Here is a 17,309-nt window from a genome sequence, read left to right on the forward strand (position 1 = left end):
TCCCTTTGCCCCCGTCTTAGGGACATGGCTGGTCCTAGTGCACTCCCCATTATAGCTTACATATGGACTATACAGCTTACGCTGGACTTTCGCGTCAATCCTAAATACATTTACACTCAGAGGCAAGTGATTTGCCCCACCCACCCCCAATGGCGCTTATATCCCCGTAAATGTCTTCCCAGAATGGGGTGGAGAACTGGCAGCCATTTGCAGAAGGTGGCAACGACTGACACGCGGAGTCGATTTAACACAACCCTCCAACAGCGTCTCCTGTTCTTAATGACAGTTCTTCCCAACACTGGTTGGCTCCAACTCAGACAGAGGAATCAAGCCACCTCTGGCTACCCAAGAACCCACCTAGGGCAACTGAAGGAATGCCATATGAGTGAATCCCACAACCCTGCTAAGCATTTAATACCATGTTGCGCCCAGGGCAGCTTGGCACAGGCAAAACAAGGTGTCTGCGAGAGCAAATTCACAAAACAAGAATCCTTCGCATGCCGCATTTTTAAACTCCGCCCATACTTCGACAAGGCAGGACATTTTGCAGGAAGTCAAAATTACAGAATTTGAAAATGAAAAATAAAAAACCCATTCTACAATCCAGGAAAAGAGCAACTGAGCTCCTGGCACGTCTGATAATAAATTCTGAACTCTAGTCTGGATAACCTAATCCCCGTGAACTCAACCCCAGGCAGCAAGTGTCGTTCAGTGAAAAGCTGAGGTTGCGGGAGGGAGGGGGGGAAATCTGTGAACAGCAGTAATACATGTATGTGTTTTAAATAATTCTTTTTTTAATTGTTGAGGCAGTAATACTTGGTTCATGGAACTGCAATATACAGAGAGGTGAAATAAATAGCTTATATATATAATATATATTTATATATATAATAGAGCTGGTTTTAAAATATTCCCTTATCATTGGTGTATTAGGTTATTTTACTTAGTCATTTGAAGGTCGATAGCAGCATTCTCCAGAAGTGAGCGAAACAATTGCAGGATCACAGAGCTGTGACACCTTATGTCGTCAGAAAGGGTTACAAAGAACTGAGGTACTGAGCCCTCTACGGAAGCTCAATGACTGATTTGCAGACCATCTTGTCTCGTTCAAGATTGCAGCAGACAATAAAAAGAGATCACCGCAACACCAGAGAATTATCCAAGTTGTTTCGGGGACTTTGGGAAAGGTGAGCGTTGGTTTTCTTTGGTTTGTGGTTTTGGTTTCTACTCTTATTTTAAGGTGAACTCGTTCCCCTCTAGGGATTGGCTTGGAAAAGTCACCCATTCCAAAAAGAGAATTAAGCACCTATATGTCAATCCACAGAAGGGGGAGGGGAAGGGGGAAGTCAATTTAAATAGAACCATTCATTTTTGTTTGTCTTCAAGTCACAATAAATCTTTTACAGCTTCCCCAGTGGGTTTTTCTTTTCTTTTCTTTTTCAATCCAGTCTTTTAAAAAAAAAATCAACACAATGTACAAAAATAGAGCTTCTCCCTTATTTTTAGTGTAAAAATATTTCTCTGGAACAGTCTATCTTTTGTAGTTCATTTGCATGACACTGTCTTTGTCTATCTTTTAACTGGGGTTGGTGGGTCGTATTCTCCTAGTCCTCTTGGTCACTGTCGTATACTTGAAAGGTTTCTGTAATTCCACTTGACCCTTTGGGTATCTTTTCATAAAATGAACGTCTTGCTGGTTCTCCCGTGTCTTGGGTCCTTTCCGGGGCCTCCCCTTTTTGGTGAAGCCGACGTACCAGCCCGTGTACTTTGCTGACATCAGCGCCGTATAGTTGTTCTCTAGGACCTTCTCGATGAAGACACACTCTTTGCTGGTGCCGTCCGGCTGAAAATGAAATAGGAAGAGAAAGTCAACAAAAATGGCAAATGGTTCACACAGCCAGTTGACCAAAGTACACTTCATTCTGGGAACATCAATGGCAGTGCCCATTCCTATAGCTGGTTCTATAGAAGGAGAGGAAGATTAGGACGATTTGGTCTTGTTTATTACGTTATTATCTTTTCCATATTAAAATTTGTATACTGCCCTATACCCGCAGGTCTCAGGACAGTTCAGCATGAAATCAAAATGCAAAATACATGATAAAAACAAAAACAAGAGCAACCCAATAACTCCCCACCTCCCCAACTCATTTTAAAAGGGCATGGGATGTCAATTAGCCAAAGGCCTAGTTGAAGAAGAACAGTTTTGCCTGGTGCCTAAAGGTATATAATGCAGGCGCCAGGTGAACTTCCCTGGGGAGAGCGTTCCACAAATGGGGACCCACTGCAGAGAAGACCCTATTCTTGTGTTGCCACCCTCCGGACCGCTCATGGAGGAGGCACACGAAGAAGGGCCTCAGAAGATGATCTCAGGGTCTGAGTAGGTTCATATGGAGAGAGGAGGTCATTGAGGTATTGCCATCCTGAGCCATTTATTCTAATAAGAAGGGCTGCTTGTATGCCATGATTGCGTGTTAAGATCCCAAGACCTCCCCCAATAAATAAAGACACAATTGACACAGAATTTAGTTTAAGGTTGTTGACATAATTTTGGCCACAACTTTATTGATTACAGATTGTGAGTGGTTTGTTTAGGCATTGGTTCCTGACTAGCTGCCCCTGACCTCAGCAGGGCAGCACTGACAACTGGACACCAGCAGAGGTCAGTACAGTGGTACCTCGGGTTAAGTACTTAATTCGTTCCGGAGGTCCGTTCTTAACCTGAAACTGTTCTTAACCTGAAGCACCACTTTAGCTAATGGGGCTTCCCGCTGCTGCCGCACCGCCGGAGCACGATTTCTGTTCTCATCCTGAAGCAAAGTTCTTAACCTGAAGTACTATTTCTGGGTTAGCAGAGTCTGTAACCTGAAGCGTATGTAACCTGAAGCGTCTGTAACCCGAGGTACCACTGTACAGGTAAACATTGTGGGGGAGCATTGAACCAGACGTAGTCTCAAGCTTACCCTCAAGTGCTCCCAGGGGCTCTGGTGTGGCCCTAACCCCTTGAAGGGGATCGGACAAAAACATTGTGCATTGGAGGGGCAGGTGTGACAACCTCCCCTCCCCTCCACATTGAACCAATGTCTAACCGCCAAACCTTACGAAGTTGTGACGATTTGCTACGCGGCAGGCGAAACCCAAGTGGCACCAACCAATCTGCCAAATGGGAAAATTCCTACCGAGCCCCTGTCCCAAAAACAGCCGACCCACAACAGCCTAACAAGGTCAAAATGGACCCTAAATATTGGGAGGGTGGGCGGGTGATCCAATGCACGAGGTGAAAAGAGGAAGCTCAGCGCAATGTGCAACGGTACATATAGTCCCTCGGTTAATGCATGAACAATCCCAGTGGCCAGAATTACCCCAGCAACCGAGGGACCACCAATCAGGTTGTTGTGGCTGTCCAATCGCTCCCACCCACGCAAGTGGTGAGATCCTGATGATCTCACTGCAACACGTGCTCTCTGTGAGGAGGACACGATTTCTGTGGGAGTGCAGAATAAATTAAGCCTCTTCCTAATTTTTTTCCTGTTAAAAAGTAAGTTTGTGGCCTTTACAGCTATGAAAGAATGCTTAAAAGTGTTAGGGTGAAATGCCAACTGAAATATTAGAGGTCAAAGAAGGAGCCAGGTGTGTTTTTTGGGGGGTGGGGTCTCAGTAGTTGGGGGGGGGTTCATTGGCCTGGCTCATCTATGACTAGCAAAACTATATTTATGCAAAAAAAATTGCATCACTATATGGGAGCACAGAGCAGCTAGCGATACACTTTTGCATACTCAGCAGTAAAGGTAAAGGGATCCCTGACCATTAGGTCCAGTCGTGGCCGACTCTGGGGTTGTGGCGCTCATCTCGCTTTATTGGCCGAGGGAGCCGGCGTACAGCTTCTGGGTCATGTGGCCATAAGCCGCTTCTGGCAAACCAGAGCAGCGCACGGAAACGCCGTTTACCTTCCCGCCGGAGCGGTACCTATTTATCTACTTGCACTTTGATGTGCTTTCGAACTGCTAGATTGGCAGGAGCAGGGACTGAGCAACAGGAGCTCACCCCGTCGCGGGGATTTGAACCGCCGACCTTCCGATCGGCAAGTCCTAGGCTCTGTGGTTTAACCCACAGCGCTATCCGCGTCCCTATACTCAGCAGTAGAACTCTGTAAAAATAAAAAGAAGATCACAAAATCAGATGTAAAAGCAATAAAAGAGACAGCAAAAGCTGTAAAACCATTTTTAAAAATGCCAGTTATACTCAAAAGGCCCAATCAAATAGAAAATAGCAACAAGAACAAAATGCAGAATATATTTTGTGAACAATGGAAAATTCATGCAACTGTCCATGACATACACAGGTTGCAGAATCTAGCAAGGTCAAAATTCAAGCAGAATTTTGATTGCCTGGCCACATAATGTACCTGGCTTGTCTCTTTGTTTAGCACAGAGTATACACAACCCTGTATATAAGACTGTTACAATAAGTATAATATAGTCAAACGCGAAGGCTCCTTTTGACTGTTATTTGAAAATCAGTTCAGCACATCATGCATGAAATTGTAACTGCATCAGGGCTGCCAACCATGGCTGGAGAGACAGCCAAACATGTTAGGCCTGTAAGGATCTGCTTCCACGGCTGGCTGTTTCCTCCTCTGCTTAAATTTCATCAAATCCTAAGTGGTTGTAATCATATGTGAAGTTAAGCTTGAAATAAAAAGTCTCCTGATGTGCCTTGCTTTTTAAAAAATAACAAAACTGTGTATTTTCTGCTAAATATCTGGGTTTGGAGGCAATGAGCGAAGAGTTCTGCAACCCCAATGATCAGAAGTTGAAGTACTGGAATCAGGCAAGGTTAGGGTCTGAGCCTGGAAAATGGTATTAGCCACCAAACATATGCATTGAAGGATTTGTGTACACTGAGTGAAGAGATCAAAGTCAATCATGAATTTGAGGAGCAAATGTTGGACTTGCTTCAGATAAACGTAATAATTGTCTTGCTTTGTGCTGAATAGCACAAATGGATTTCAGGATTTGTTTCTGCCAAATTGGAGCCAAGAAAAGAAAATATTCAGCATGCCTCTGGAATGGATCGATTGCTTCTCTGCTGGAAATATACAGGGGAACCATAGTGTTATGATTCCAGAGATCTGGAGCAATCTGTCACCTCTCCTTTGGTCTGACAACTTAGCTCAGTCAAGCTTTTCCTAATACTGCCAAATCAGCAAACTTCAAAACTATGAAAACACTACCATTGCTGACATGATTGCTATCTTTTGAGTCCTGGATTAAATGAGGTTTTTTAAAAAAGAAAAAAGAAAGAAAACAGAATAGAAGAATTGAGTCAGATCTCCATACAAATATAACCAAAATGCAAATTCAGTCAAATACTGGTCTAGGACAAATGCTTAGTACCTTTACTGGAAATGAAGGATGTCTCAAATCAGGCTTGTTCAAGGATTACGCCCTTAGCACTTCCGCTTTTAGAAGGAAGTTCAGTAGAAAAAGTGTTCTTGATTTCTCCTAGAACCAGTCTCTGGTTTATCACTCAACTCTCCTACCCATTAAGAAATTTTAGACTGCAATGTTGCCTGGGAAGCAATCCTGTTGAACTCAATGGGGCGAACTTCTCAGTAGACAGGTATAGGATCGCCCCGTGCAATCCTTAATTAGTATATAATAAGATTGTAAGGATGTGGTCATGCTGCAGTCCCCATGGCCACCAGCAGGCGGTCCCATGGACTGCTGCAGGATGGCAGAGCAGCAGGCAGGTTTCGTAGACATGCAGGTGAGCAAGGAAGCAGGTGGTTTAGGCAAGTCACAGAAGAGCAGCAAGGACCGGCTAGGGCAGGAAGGTTACTGGTGAGCTGCCCTCTACTGCCCCGCTTGTTCCTCTGAAGTTTGCCTGAGCTATGATTTGGCCAAGCTGGCAGGGGGCAGGGGGCAAACAAGCAGGTTGGTGGATGAGCTCAGAGGAGGGAACCAGAGGCAGATGGAGGTAGGCAGGCTCACAGGTGGAGTGAAAAGGTTCAGTATGAGGTAGGCTTGCAAGTATGAGGGGAACAACGGGGAGAAGATCTTCCCTCCATCATCAACCTCCCTCATGCTCTTAACCATGGCGGCAGCTGCATATGAAAATGCAGTCTTCCTTCTGTCTCTGCACAGCAGAGGTTATATTTTCTGAGAATCATCCGGAAAAAAATCTCTCAAAGGACCTGGCATTTTGCCATTGTACTGTTGAGAGTGTATTAACTTATGGTCTGTGTGTGTGGTTTGGGAGCTGCACGGTAAGGGGAAAAACAATGCTCCCCAGGGTTGTAAAGACTGCGGAGAGAATAATTGGGTGCACTCTTCCCCAGTGGCATAGCGTGGGTTGTCAGCACCCGGGGCAAGGCAAGTAATTTGCGCCCCCTAACCCGTGGATTTGCGCCTCCTAACCTGTGGATTTGCGCCCCCTAACCCTAACCCCCAGATGTTGCGCCCGGTGCGGCCGGTGCGGCCGGCCCCCCCCCTGCACCCCCCACGCTACGCCACTGCTCTTCCCACCTTGGATCAAATCTATGCTTCCGGGTGCCATAAGAAAGCTGCAGAGATAGTGCAGGATAGTGCGCAACCCGGAAATGATCTCTTTCAGCTTCTGCCTTCTGGAAGAAGGTACAGGGTTATAAAGACTAGGAGGTCCGTTCTTAACCTGAAACTGTTCTTAACCTGAAGCACCACTTTAACTAATGGGGCCTCTAACTGCTGCCGTGCCACCAGAGCATGATTTCTGTTCTCATCCTGAAGCAAAGTTCTTAACCCGAGGTACTATTTCTGGGTTAGTGGAGTCTGTAACCTGAAGTGTATGTAACCTGAAGTGTATGTAACCCGAGGTACCACTGTATCTGACTTTTAGAAGACATCTGAAGGCAGCCCTGTTTAGGGAATTTTTTAAAGTTTGATGTTTTAATTGTATTTTTAATATTCTGTCAGAAGCCGCCCAGAGTGGCTGGGGGAACCCAGCCAGATGGGCGGGGTATAAATAATGAATTATATCATCATCATCATCATCATCATCATCATCCTATAAATACTATCTCGTTGTTTACTTAGGTGAGGGAAATCCAGCCGAAGTGGTTTTGAATCAGTTCAGAACTGTGATAAACTGTAACTTGACCCCCTAAAAAAATTAATCAATGCATATATGTAATTTGAAGGAGGAAATGGCACATCCTTTAATGATGTCAGTTGTCTTTGTCAAATGAGAAAGTAGAATGAATTTCAGTTCTCGAACATTCGTTTTGCAATGACTAGCATAGCAAGAGCTGGAGGGAACAGTTTTAGGGCACTTTTCCCTGGTGATGAAAACAACAAGCTCAATGTCAATACATACACCTGTGGTGCAGCCACATTTCGACATTGCTGAGCATGCTCACAGCAGATTCCTAAGTACAAAGAGCTCTGGGTCAAGTAGTTTACAGATAGGCACTTGGCATCGGTATTCTGAGCCACATTATCTGAGAAACGGCATTTCCCTGGGGTCCTGGTGGCTTGGATGCTGCCACTGCAACGTCCTCCCTTAAAGAGGGCACGTACTGCGGTGAGACCTGGAAAACCGACACCCTGTGTTGTGGGTGGTTACGATTGGTCAGCCACAACACCCCATTGGCAGGTCCCTCGTAGCTGGGTGCAATGTGGCCAATGGGACGCAGTCCAAACGGTTCGAGGGACCTATTTATGCCCATGCATGTGACCCAGAGCTTCCTCTTTCGGCATGTGCATTCAGAATATCCGCCCACCTCTCCCTACTTTTAGGGCTTTGCGCTTGACCCTGCTGTGCCGTTGTGTGTCATCTGTCGTTGGGACAGGGGCACAGCAGGAATTTTCCCCACTTAGCTGATTGGCTGGTGCCATTTGGGTTTCGCCTGCCACGTAGCAAATCATCACAACTTGTAAGGTTGTGGATAGGCTCTGGTTCAGGTGATAGGGATGGGAGAACGCTCTCGCCATCCCTATGTGAAGGGTATTCCGTTAAAGGAATCCAGGGACTCATTGATTTTGGTCAACCCCTGAGAGGGGGTTGTGCCCGTGCCTGAGTCCAGGGGAACATTTGGGTGGTGGAGATAGCCCTTTCCCAGCTTTCCGCTTATCCAGGTGTTCACCCTTAGCTGACCTATGCTGGTGCCCTGGGTCAGCGCTACCTGCATGGCAGGGTGCTAGTCGAACCAGAGCCTATGCAGCCAGTCACTTTCTGTAATCAATAAAGCTGTGGCCTAAATTCTGCCAAAATCAAAACCAAAATTTGAGTCAAGTGTGAATTTATTTAGGGGGGAGGTTTCTGGGTCTGAACACGCAAAATGGTGCTCAATTTGTAACGTTAAGCATATTATGTTCAGCATAGGTTCATCTTCTGAGACAGGGAATTAAGAACTTTGGTACCATCCCGTAAGATGATAGGTACCGCCTGATCAGGATATGATACCAGAAAAGGGAATAAAGCGGTATTTACCATGAACCATGCTGGATGTTCTGGAACACGGGTGGCACTTTGGGTTAAACCACAGAGCCTATGACTTGCCGATCAGAAGGTCGGCTGTTCAAATCTCCGTGACAGGGTGAGCTCCCGTTGCTCGGTCCCTGCTCCTGCCAACCTAGCAGTTCAAAAGCACATCAAAGTGCAAGTAGACAAATAGGTACTGCTCTGGCGGGAAGGTAATCGGTGTTTCTGTGCGGTGCTCTGGTTCACCAGAAGCGGCTTAGTCATGCTGGCCACATGACCCAGAAGCTGTACGCCGGCTCCCTCGGCCAATAAAGCAAGATGAGCGCCGCAACCCCAGAGTCGGTCACGACTGGACCTAATGGTCAGGGGTCCCTTTACCTTTACCTATGCCGGATGTTGCTAAAAGGAATAACAGTGATGAGAGAAGAAAGTATTTGACAGTCCTTGTGCACCTTGGTGAGCCTGCCATGGGCAGTTTTACTCGGTACTTCAATTATGGGGAAAAAGCTTAGGAGATCCTTCCTGAAAGCCATAAACTCTGCTCCTGACTCCCTCCAATTAAAGCCAAACCATGCCTCTGTAACCTACTAAAAGCAGCAGCTAGGAGGGCGCATCACAAAGGGTAGGGATACAGCCTTTTGGCCAGGGCCCTGCAGGATCTGATTTCTTTCCACATGGCCTGTAAGACAGAGTTGTGTAAGACAGAAGGAGAAAGGAAAAAAAGAAAGAGGGGGAGGGGATCAAGTTGATTCCAAGCCAAAGTCCAGGCACTGGACTTTGGCTTGGAATCAACTTTGGCTTGGAATCAAGACTTTGGCTTGGAATCAACTTGATCCCCTCCCCCCTTTCTTTCTTTCTTTCTTTCTTTCTTTCTTTCTTTCTTTCTTTCTTTCTTTCTTTCTTTCTTTCCTTTCTCCTTCTGTGATGGAACTCCTATGTGGGGACTTCCCTGGGTTTTTCCTGGCCCACGTAGGACCAGTCTTCATAGGTAGCCTTGGTGAAGACTTGACGTTTTCATCCCCCAAAAAGTTTTTGATCTGAGTTTCCACTGAAATGAGGCTGCATTTTAATGTTGTATTTTAATCTTGTTTTTTAAGTTGAATTTCAATCAATTGTTTTTATGCCTGGTGTTAGCCGCCCTGAGCCCAGTCTTGGCTGGGGAGGGCGGGGTATAAATAAAACTATTATTATTATTATTATTATTATTATTATTATTATTCCCTATAATTTGAACACGGCCAATCCGTATTAGGGGAGGTGCCATCACATCTCTCTGACACCTCTTATATATTTATTGTTTCAGAACAACCTTAATGCCGGCAGAGAATGAAGTCTTGGTTCTTGTTATTGTTTTTGGAAAGGGGTTATTTTATCAATTGCTACCGGGCAATGAGGTGATAAGTCTGTACGGCTGCCACTTTTTTTTTTAAAAAAAAAAAGCAAGATAACATTGACTTTGTGTTACAACATTGTAATGAGGGATATCTATAATGGGGATAAAGTACGCACGTTGATGGGTCATATCCGATGGGAAGGAAACGGAGTTGAAAAAGAGCGAGTGCCCTCTGAAAAGCCCCTGGAACACTTACTGGATTGTTTGTCCGGGGCATTTGGTTAATTATCTCTCCGGTAGTAAACAAGGAACATCTTGAACCGAGACTAGGCAAACCTGCCGAAACATTTGCTACTCTTATATTGACATTCCGCAAATCGGCCAGCTCCTCTCCTCACATTTTATAGTCCAATTTGGTCCACTTGGAGCTTTGCTTTTATGTTTTAGGTTCTCTAATCTGAAGGATCAAAGGACAGTCTGTTGTGACTGCACAAATGCTCTCTTCCAAGCCATGCCTTGAGTTGAGGACGCTCGGCAGAATTTCTCTTAAACTATGGGGCCATCCGAAGGGTATCCACATTTACTCTGAAGGCAGTCGTGCAAATTTCACAAGGACTTACTCCCAAGTTGAGAGGTTATTGTTTTTTTGGTGGGTGGGGTAAATCTTTTTTTTCTAAGTAATTTTTATTTGCGTTTTTACATACAATTCAAAAAGAATAGGTAAAGAATATAAGAAATGTACAAACAAAACCACAACAAACTAAGGAAACAAAACAAAACAAAACAAAACACCTAAAAACATCCTCTCCTTCTCTGTTATCCTTTCTTTTCCCTCTCCTCCATGTATTCCAAGTTACAAAGTTCTACTCTTCTTACTAGTTATCTCCTACTCCCTTTTATACTGCTAAATTTATTCAAGTCCTGCTAATCTGTTCACTTGTTTATACTGGTTTTTCAAAAGGGTGGGTGGTAAATTCAGTTCAGTTCACTTTTTAATATCAACCTGCTCCAATTAACGCTTCTCGAAACAGTATGCAAAGCAAAGCATAACAATCCTTCGAAATGTGCGCTTCTCCAAATTTTGAGATGCAGCTGTCTAGCCAGATGAATCATTCACAAAAATGCAAATACGTGAGGGAAATGCATATATTAGTGAAAATAATATATAAAAACGTGTTACATGAAGAAAAATTCATTGCACAATGTGCATGTTGGGCAAAACTTCATACACAAAAGTGTTTATTAGGAGATAAAGGTAAAGGGACCCCTGACCATTAGGTCCAGTCGTGGCTGACTCTGGAGTTGTGGTCCTCATCTCACTTTATTGGCCGAGGGAGCCGGTGTACAGCTTCCAGGTCAGGTGGCCAGCATGACTGAGCCGCTTCTGGCGAACTAGAGCAGCGCACAGAAACGCCGTTTACCTTCTCGCCGGAGAGGTACTTATTTATCTACTTGCACTTTGACGTGCTTTCGAACTGCTAGGTTGGCAGGAGCAGGGACCGAGCAACGGGAGCTCACCCCGTCGCGAGGATTCGAACCACCGACCTTCTGATTGGCAAATCCTAGGCTCTGTGGTTTAACCCACAGCACCACCCGCGTCCCTTATTAGGAGATATGCACACTTAAAATGCTGGTGGATTTTCATGAGGGTTTTTGTTTGAAAAAAAGAAAAGAATTGCATACTTATGTACACCTTCCTCCCAACTAAGTGTACATGAAATACCAGCTTGTCAACACAGAGGAAATGCAGCAGTGACAATGTTGTACTGACTTATTATTAAAAATAATGTAAACATTCAGCCATCTTAGAAGGTGTTTCTTTAAAAAAAATGGAAGAAAAAGGGCTCAGCCAAATTTGGCATGTGTGTGTCATATAGCTGTTTTAAAAGATACAGAAAAGGACAGGGTAAACAATGCAGAACAAATCTTCATCCTTGCAGCAGAAGCAAACAAGCATGGGTAGTTTGGGTTCAGGCTGGGCCAAACTTTCTCAGAAAATAACCTTCAAACAAGTTTTTGGTTGTGGTTTTCTTTATCAAACTCCCCCTGAACTATTGGACAGTTTTAGTCCTCCCCTGGGGAATGTTCAGTGAAATGGCCATCCTAGTATCCCCACTTGAACATAGGTAATAATAATAATAATAATAATAATAATAATAATAATAATACCCCACCCATCTGGCTGAGTTTCTCCAGCCACTCTGGGCAGCTTCCAACAAAAAATTAAAAATACATTAAAACATCAGTCATTAAAAACTTCCCTAAACAGGACTGCCTTCAGATGTCTTCTAAAAGTCAGATAGTTGTTTATTTCCTTGGCATCTGATGGGAGCACGTTCCACAGGGTAGGCGCCACTACCGAGAAGGCCCTCTGCCTGGTTTCCTGTAACCTCACTTCTCGCAGGGAGGGAACCGCCAGAAGGCCCTCGAAGCTGGACCTCAGTGTCCGGGCTGAGCGATGGGGGTGGAGATGCTCCTTCAGGTATACTGATATTTTAATATCAGGTTCTAATATTGCATTTTAATTATGTTGAAGGAAACTGTGGGCTTGATCCCTTCTCCTTTCATTCCTCTCCTCCTCTGCCAAGATGAATAACAGAGCTTCATTCAATTATGAGTGACCCAAAATTTCCGAGAAGAGGGGTGTATGAGAAGGGAATTTCACTTTCCCTCCCTCAGGAATTATCTGTGAAATCTTCCACCCTCCCCTGCAACTTTGCCACTTGCAAACAATGTGGAGAATTGTAGCAGACTGTTTTCATGTAACCCTAGTTTGGATCATATGCTCTATTTCCAGGGGATAGGACCAGGGTTTCTAAGAAAACAATCAGTTAACCAGTATACTTTTACAAACTCACCTAAACAGTTGCATGAAACCTCAAATCACCAAGCCTTATGCCCATGCTATGATTTCCAGTAATCTTTCGAACAGCCCTGTAAGGTAGTCAAATGCTGATATTGCAATATTGTAGATGATGGGGATAGCAATGACAAACCTAGATAGCATCTTAAAAAGCAGAGACATCACCTTGCCAACAAAGGTCCATATAGTTAAAGCTATGGTTTTCCCAGTAGTGATGTATGGAAGTGAGAGCTGGACCATAAAGAAGGCTGATCGCCGAAGAATTGATGCTTTTGAATTATGGTGCTGGAGGAGACTCTTGAGAGTCCCATGAACTGCAAGATCAAACCTATCCATTCTGAAGGAAATCAGCCCTGAGTGCTCACTGGAAGGACAGATCCTGAAGCTGAGGCTCTAATACTTTGGCCACCGCATGAGAAGAGAAGACTTCCTGGAAAAGACCCTGGTGTTGGGAAAGATGGAGGGCACAAGGAGAAGGGGATGACAGAGGACGAGATGGTTGGACAGTGTTGTCGAAGCTACCAGCATGAGTTTGACCAAACTGCGGGAGGCAGTGAAGACAGGAGTGACTGGCGTGCTCTGGTCCATGGGGTCACGAAGAGTCGGACATGACTAAACGACTAAACAACAACAAAGACGATGGGGATAATGGACTGTCATAAGCTGTTTAGCAAGTTGAAATTTGAACTTCCTGCCTTATTCCCTCCAACAGCTTACTCTCCACTTGCTCTCAGAATGCTCTGTTTGGTGAAAAAACAGAGGTCCATCTGTGCTGTTTGTTTTTTAAGAAACTACCTCAGAGAACAGTGAATTCGCCCCTGACACTTAATAGCGTTTCTGTCTTCACCCTTATCTCCATTACTTAGTTAATGGGTGTTGCTTACATTCTTCTCCACTTTAGCCTGACTTGCTACTATGGGGATGATATGGCCTGGTTTGCGCATGGTCCAGAATGAGATGCCAAAAACTGCAGTGATAGAATGGACCCAACTACTTGAGGCTGTGGTGCAGGAATCATGTTTTTAATCCCCCACATACTGGAGTAAATATCTGAACTATTTGAAAAGCAAATGTAATAAACAGATAATGCTAGTAGGACCGCAAGAAGTTCTGAAAGGAGAACTATTTGAAATATTGCAAGAAAGACTATGATGAGAATTATCAGTTAAGGATAATTAAAAGTAATAGAGAAATTAAGAAACACAGAACAAGTGATAAAGAACGGAAAATCTTCAGAAGTTGTTGATGGAAGTCTAAAATAGTATATAAGATAAGAAGTTACGTTAAATGGTTGTTGGAAAAGATATGTTAAAAAAAACCAATAAAAATGTATTTTAAAAAAAGAAAATTGCTGAGGCCCGCTAGTGACAAAATGGTGGTTCAGGGACACAAAATGGTGGCAGATGGAGACCTAATCAGTTGGCAGTTGCTGAAATCATTCTCTGCTGATATCTAACCAATCTTTGGAAATGGCTATGTTCTTTGTCACTGCATTTTCCTTGTGCTAAGGGGTTCCAAAACTCAGCTTTCCTCAAGCTAAGTAGATGCCTGCCCTTTCCGGAATTTAGGCAGAAATTGCTGATCGAAAGACTAAGTTGTTTCATAATTCTTCCTTCCCACCCTCACCTGCCTCTCAAAGTATTTTTATCTATATTCTGTAATTTCTTCTCCTACTCTCCTTTCACACTCAACTTGCATCTAATTCCCCATCACACACACACACACACACACACACACACACACACACACCCCGCACATGAAAAAAAAATCCTGCTATTTTATTTCATTCCTCCTCCCTGGTCCTTTTGTCTTCCTTTCTTCCTCTTATAATAGCTTGATGCTCTTATTCCTTTAATTGTAATTATCACTTTTTAATTTGTTTATTAGCAACAACAGTGGCAGCAACAACCTTTCATCTCTCATTTCTTTCAACACTTCCTCTGCCCCTTCCTTCCTTCCGTCCCCTCCCTTAATTCAGCATGCAATTTGCTGATGCTTGCAGTGGTCCAGCCAAAGGTGATGACATGTCTAGGAGGTCGATCAGGCAAGTGAGGAAGCCCTGGGCAGGATGTGTCACTAAAACCCACCTGAAAGGTTGGATCCCAGCCCTCTGTTTGAAAAACACTGTGTTGGCTTTTTTTTTATTTTTTTTTATTATTTTTATTAAAGGATTTTTTTTAACAACAAAAACATAACAATACAATACAATAAACACAACAAACAAACAAATAAAAAAACAAGTATAATTTCAAATCTTATTTTCTTGTACCTTACTTCTCCGACTTCCTCATGCCTCCCTTTTCTGTATTCCAATTTCTAATCATTTATTCAGCAAATCTTCCCTTATTTTAATTTAGTTTAATCTTACTTATTCTCCTTATCTTATCCATTACTAATAGTAACCATTTATTTTCTAATCCAACATCATTTTAACTTTCATTAATTTTATAATATTTCTTTAAGTAGTCCTTAAATTTTTTCCATTCTTCTTCCGCTGCTTCTCTTCCCTGGTTTCGGATTCTGCTCGTCATCTCCGCCAAGCCCATGTAGTCAATCACCTTCATCTGCCATTCTTCCAGAGTGGGTAGATCTTGTGTCTTCCAGTACTTTGCAATGAGTAACACTGTGTTGGCTTTTAATCATAAGGTGCTTTTTTAAAAACAAGAAAAAAATTGCTTCCTCAACTGTAGCCTAACGTTTTGCAGTCTATTCAACCCTCTCAAGTTTCTACCACCACATTCTGCTACACATATAGGCCAGAAAGCAGGAGAAGGGCTGGCTCCACCATTGGGCAGAGTGAAGCAGTGGCCTCAGGCAGCTGATTTGGGCTGACATGAAAGGACAGCAAACTAATTTATATTGTATCTGGACTCCCAAGGAGAAGTGCTTGTGGGATTTTTCTGCTAGACTTGCGTACTGTGCATCTTGAATGAGGGGGAAAGTGAGAGAGGGAACATTTGCTGCTTTGGGCAGCAAACTGTACTGAGCCAGCCCTGAGAGGAAAAACGAAATTGGATCTAGTTTCCCTTTCCTCACACGACGCTCTCATGAAAAGAACCAAAAAAAGCTCTTTCTTGAGCAGATGTTACCTCCTGCGTCCAGAAGGGTACCTATGGATCAAAGCCTAAAATTCTCTGTGCATTACACCAGCACCAGTATGTTCTGTGTACCATTATCAGATGTTTCAGGGGAAAGGAAGCGATTTTAAAAAAATATATTTAAAAAAAAAAACCCAGCTCACTACGGCATCAGAGTAATAACAACTAATAAATCTATCGAAAATCTTGGCAGATTGTTGTGGGTGTCAGGGAAGATTGTTGATCTGGACCTACATCTTTTGCATAATGAAGCCATTGCATCAAACTGTCATAAGAATATTCCGTTCTCAGCTGTCTGACTCCATGCCAAGAAAATCCTGAAAATATTACCATCGAGATTCCCTATGGCCTATGCATTTTCAGCTGCTTCATAGCACTGAAGGCCAGGCCATCCCTAGCAGTGAATGAACGCCAAGTGTTACTCATTACATGCATTCTTCCTCCAGCATGTTGGCCTCTGAACCTGAAGAATCCTCCGAGCTGCATACTCTGGAGTCTTGGCAGAAAACTCAGCAAAGATGTCGGAGGGGCACGCAACAGCTACGCAGGCACAGAATATGCATTTGAACGGGAAACAAGGGAAGTCCTACAATGATGGCGTTTGACACCATCTTCATTTGTGCACAATATCCATCTGTTTGTGCAAAACTTTGCACAAGAAGAAGAGTTTGGATTTGATATCCCGCTTTATCACTACCCGAAGGAGTCTCAAAGCGGCTAACAATCTACTTTCCCTTCCTCCCCCGCAACAAACACTCTGTGAGGTGAGTGGGGCTGAGAGACTTCAAAGAAGTGTGACTAGCCCAAGGTCACCCAGCAGCTGCATGTGGAGGAGCTGAGAGGCGAACCCGGTTCCCCAGATTATGAGTCTACTGCTCTGAACCACTACACCACACTGGCACAACAAAAGAACTCCACGTTTTCTAACAAAAACGGGGGGAAACAGAGGGAATAACTAAATGAACAGATGCCAGCATGGTGTAGTGGTTCAGAGCGGTGGACTTGTAATCTGGTGAACTGGGTTTGATTCCCCGCTCCTCCACATGTAGCTGCTGGGTGACCTTGGGCTAGTCACACTTCTCTGAAGTCTCTCAGCCTCACTAAACTCACAGAGTGTTTGTTGTGGGGGAGGAAGGGAAAGGATATTGTTAGCCGCTTTAAGACTCCTTTGAGTAGAGATAAAGCGGGATATCAAATCCAAACTCTCTCTCTAATGGCCAGTTGAATGGGAGGCAGAAATCAGGGAAATGGGATCTGTGCCGAATCCATGTGCTGATTACAATCAGACTGAAGAATATCCCCCAGATGCTTATAATCATGAACTCATAGAATCATAGTCTTGGAAGGGACCCCAAATGTCATCTAGCCCAACCCCCGGCAATACAGGAATCTCAACTAAAGCATCCATGGCAGATGGCCTGCCAACCTCTGCTTAAACACCTCCGATGAAAGAGAGGGCACCACTTCCCGAGAGAGTCCATTCAACTGTCAAACAGCTCTTAGAAAAACTTGGTACAACTGTGTCCCACCACTGAAAAATGCTACTCTTAATCTG

At 44.0% G+C, this 17,309-nt stretch overlaps 1 protein-coding gene across 4 annotated transcripts in view; it reads right to left on the reverse strand.

The window, feature by feature from the left end:
* Window positions 1-772: 772 nt before the first annotated feature.
* The window catches only part of FGF18 (fibroblast growth factor 18), a 151,642-nt gene continuing 135,105 nt past the window's right edge, over window positions 773-17,309 (reverse strand). For all 4 annotated transcript variants that reach the window (XM_053380679.1, XM_053380682.1, XM_053380680.1 and 1 more), the window contains one exon: window positions 773-1,843. In XM_053380679.1, coding sequence (XP_053236654.1) covers window positions 1,577-1,843 — 267 coding nt within the window. In that variant the 3' untranslated portion in view covers window positions 773-1,576. The remainder of the gene's footprint in view (window positions 1,844-17,309) is intronic.

Source organism: Podarcis raffonei, chromosome 3, assembly GCF_027172205.1.
Source record: "Podarcis raffonei isolate rPodRaf1 chromosome 3, rPodRaf1.pri, whole genome shotgun sequence".
NCBI classification, from domain to species: Eukaryota; Metazoa; Chordata; class Lepidosauria; order Squamata; family Lacertidae; genus Podarcis; species Podarcis raffonei.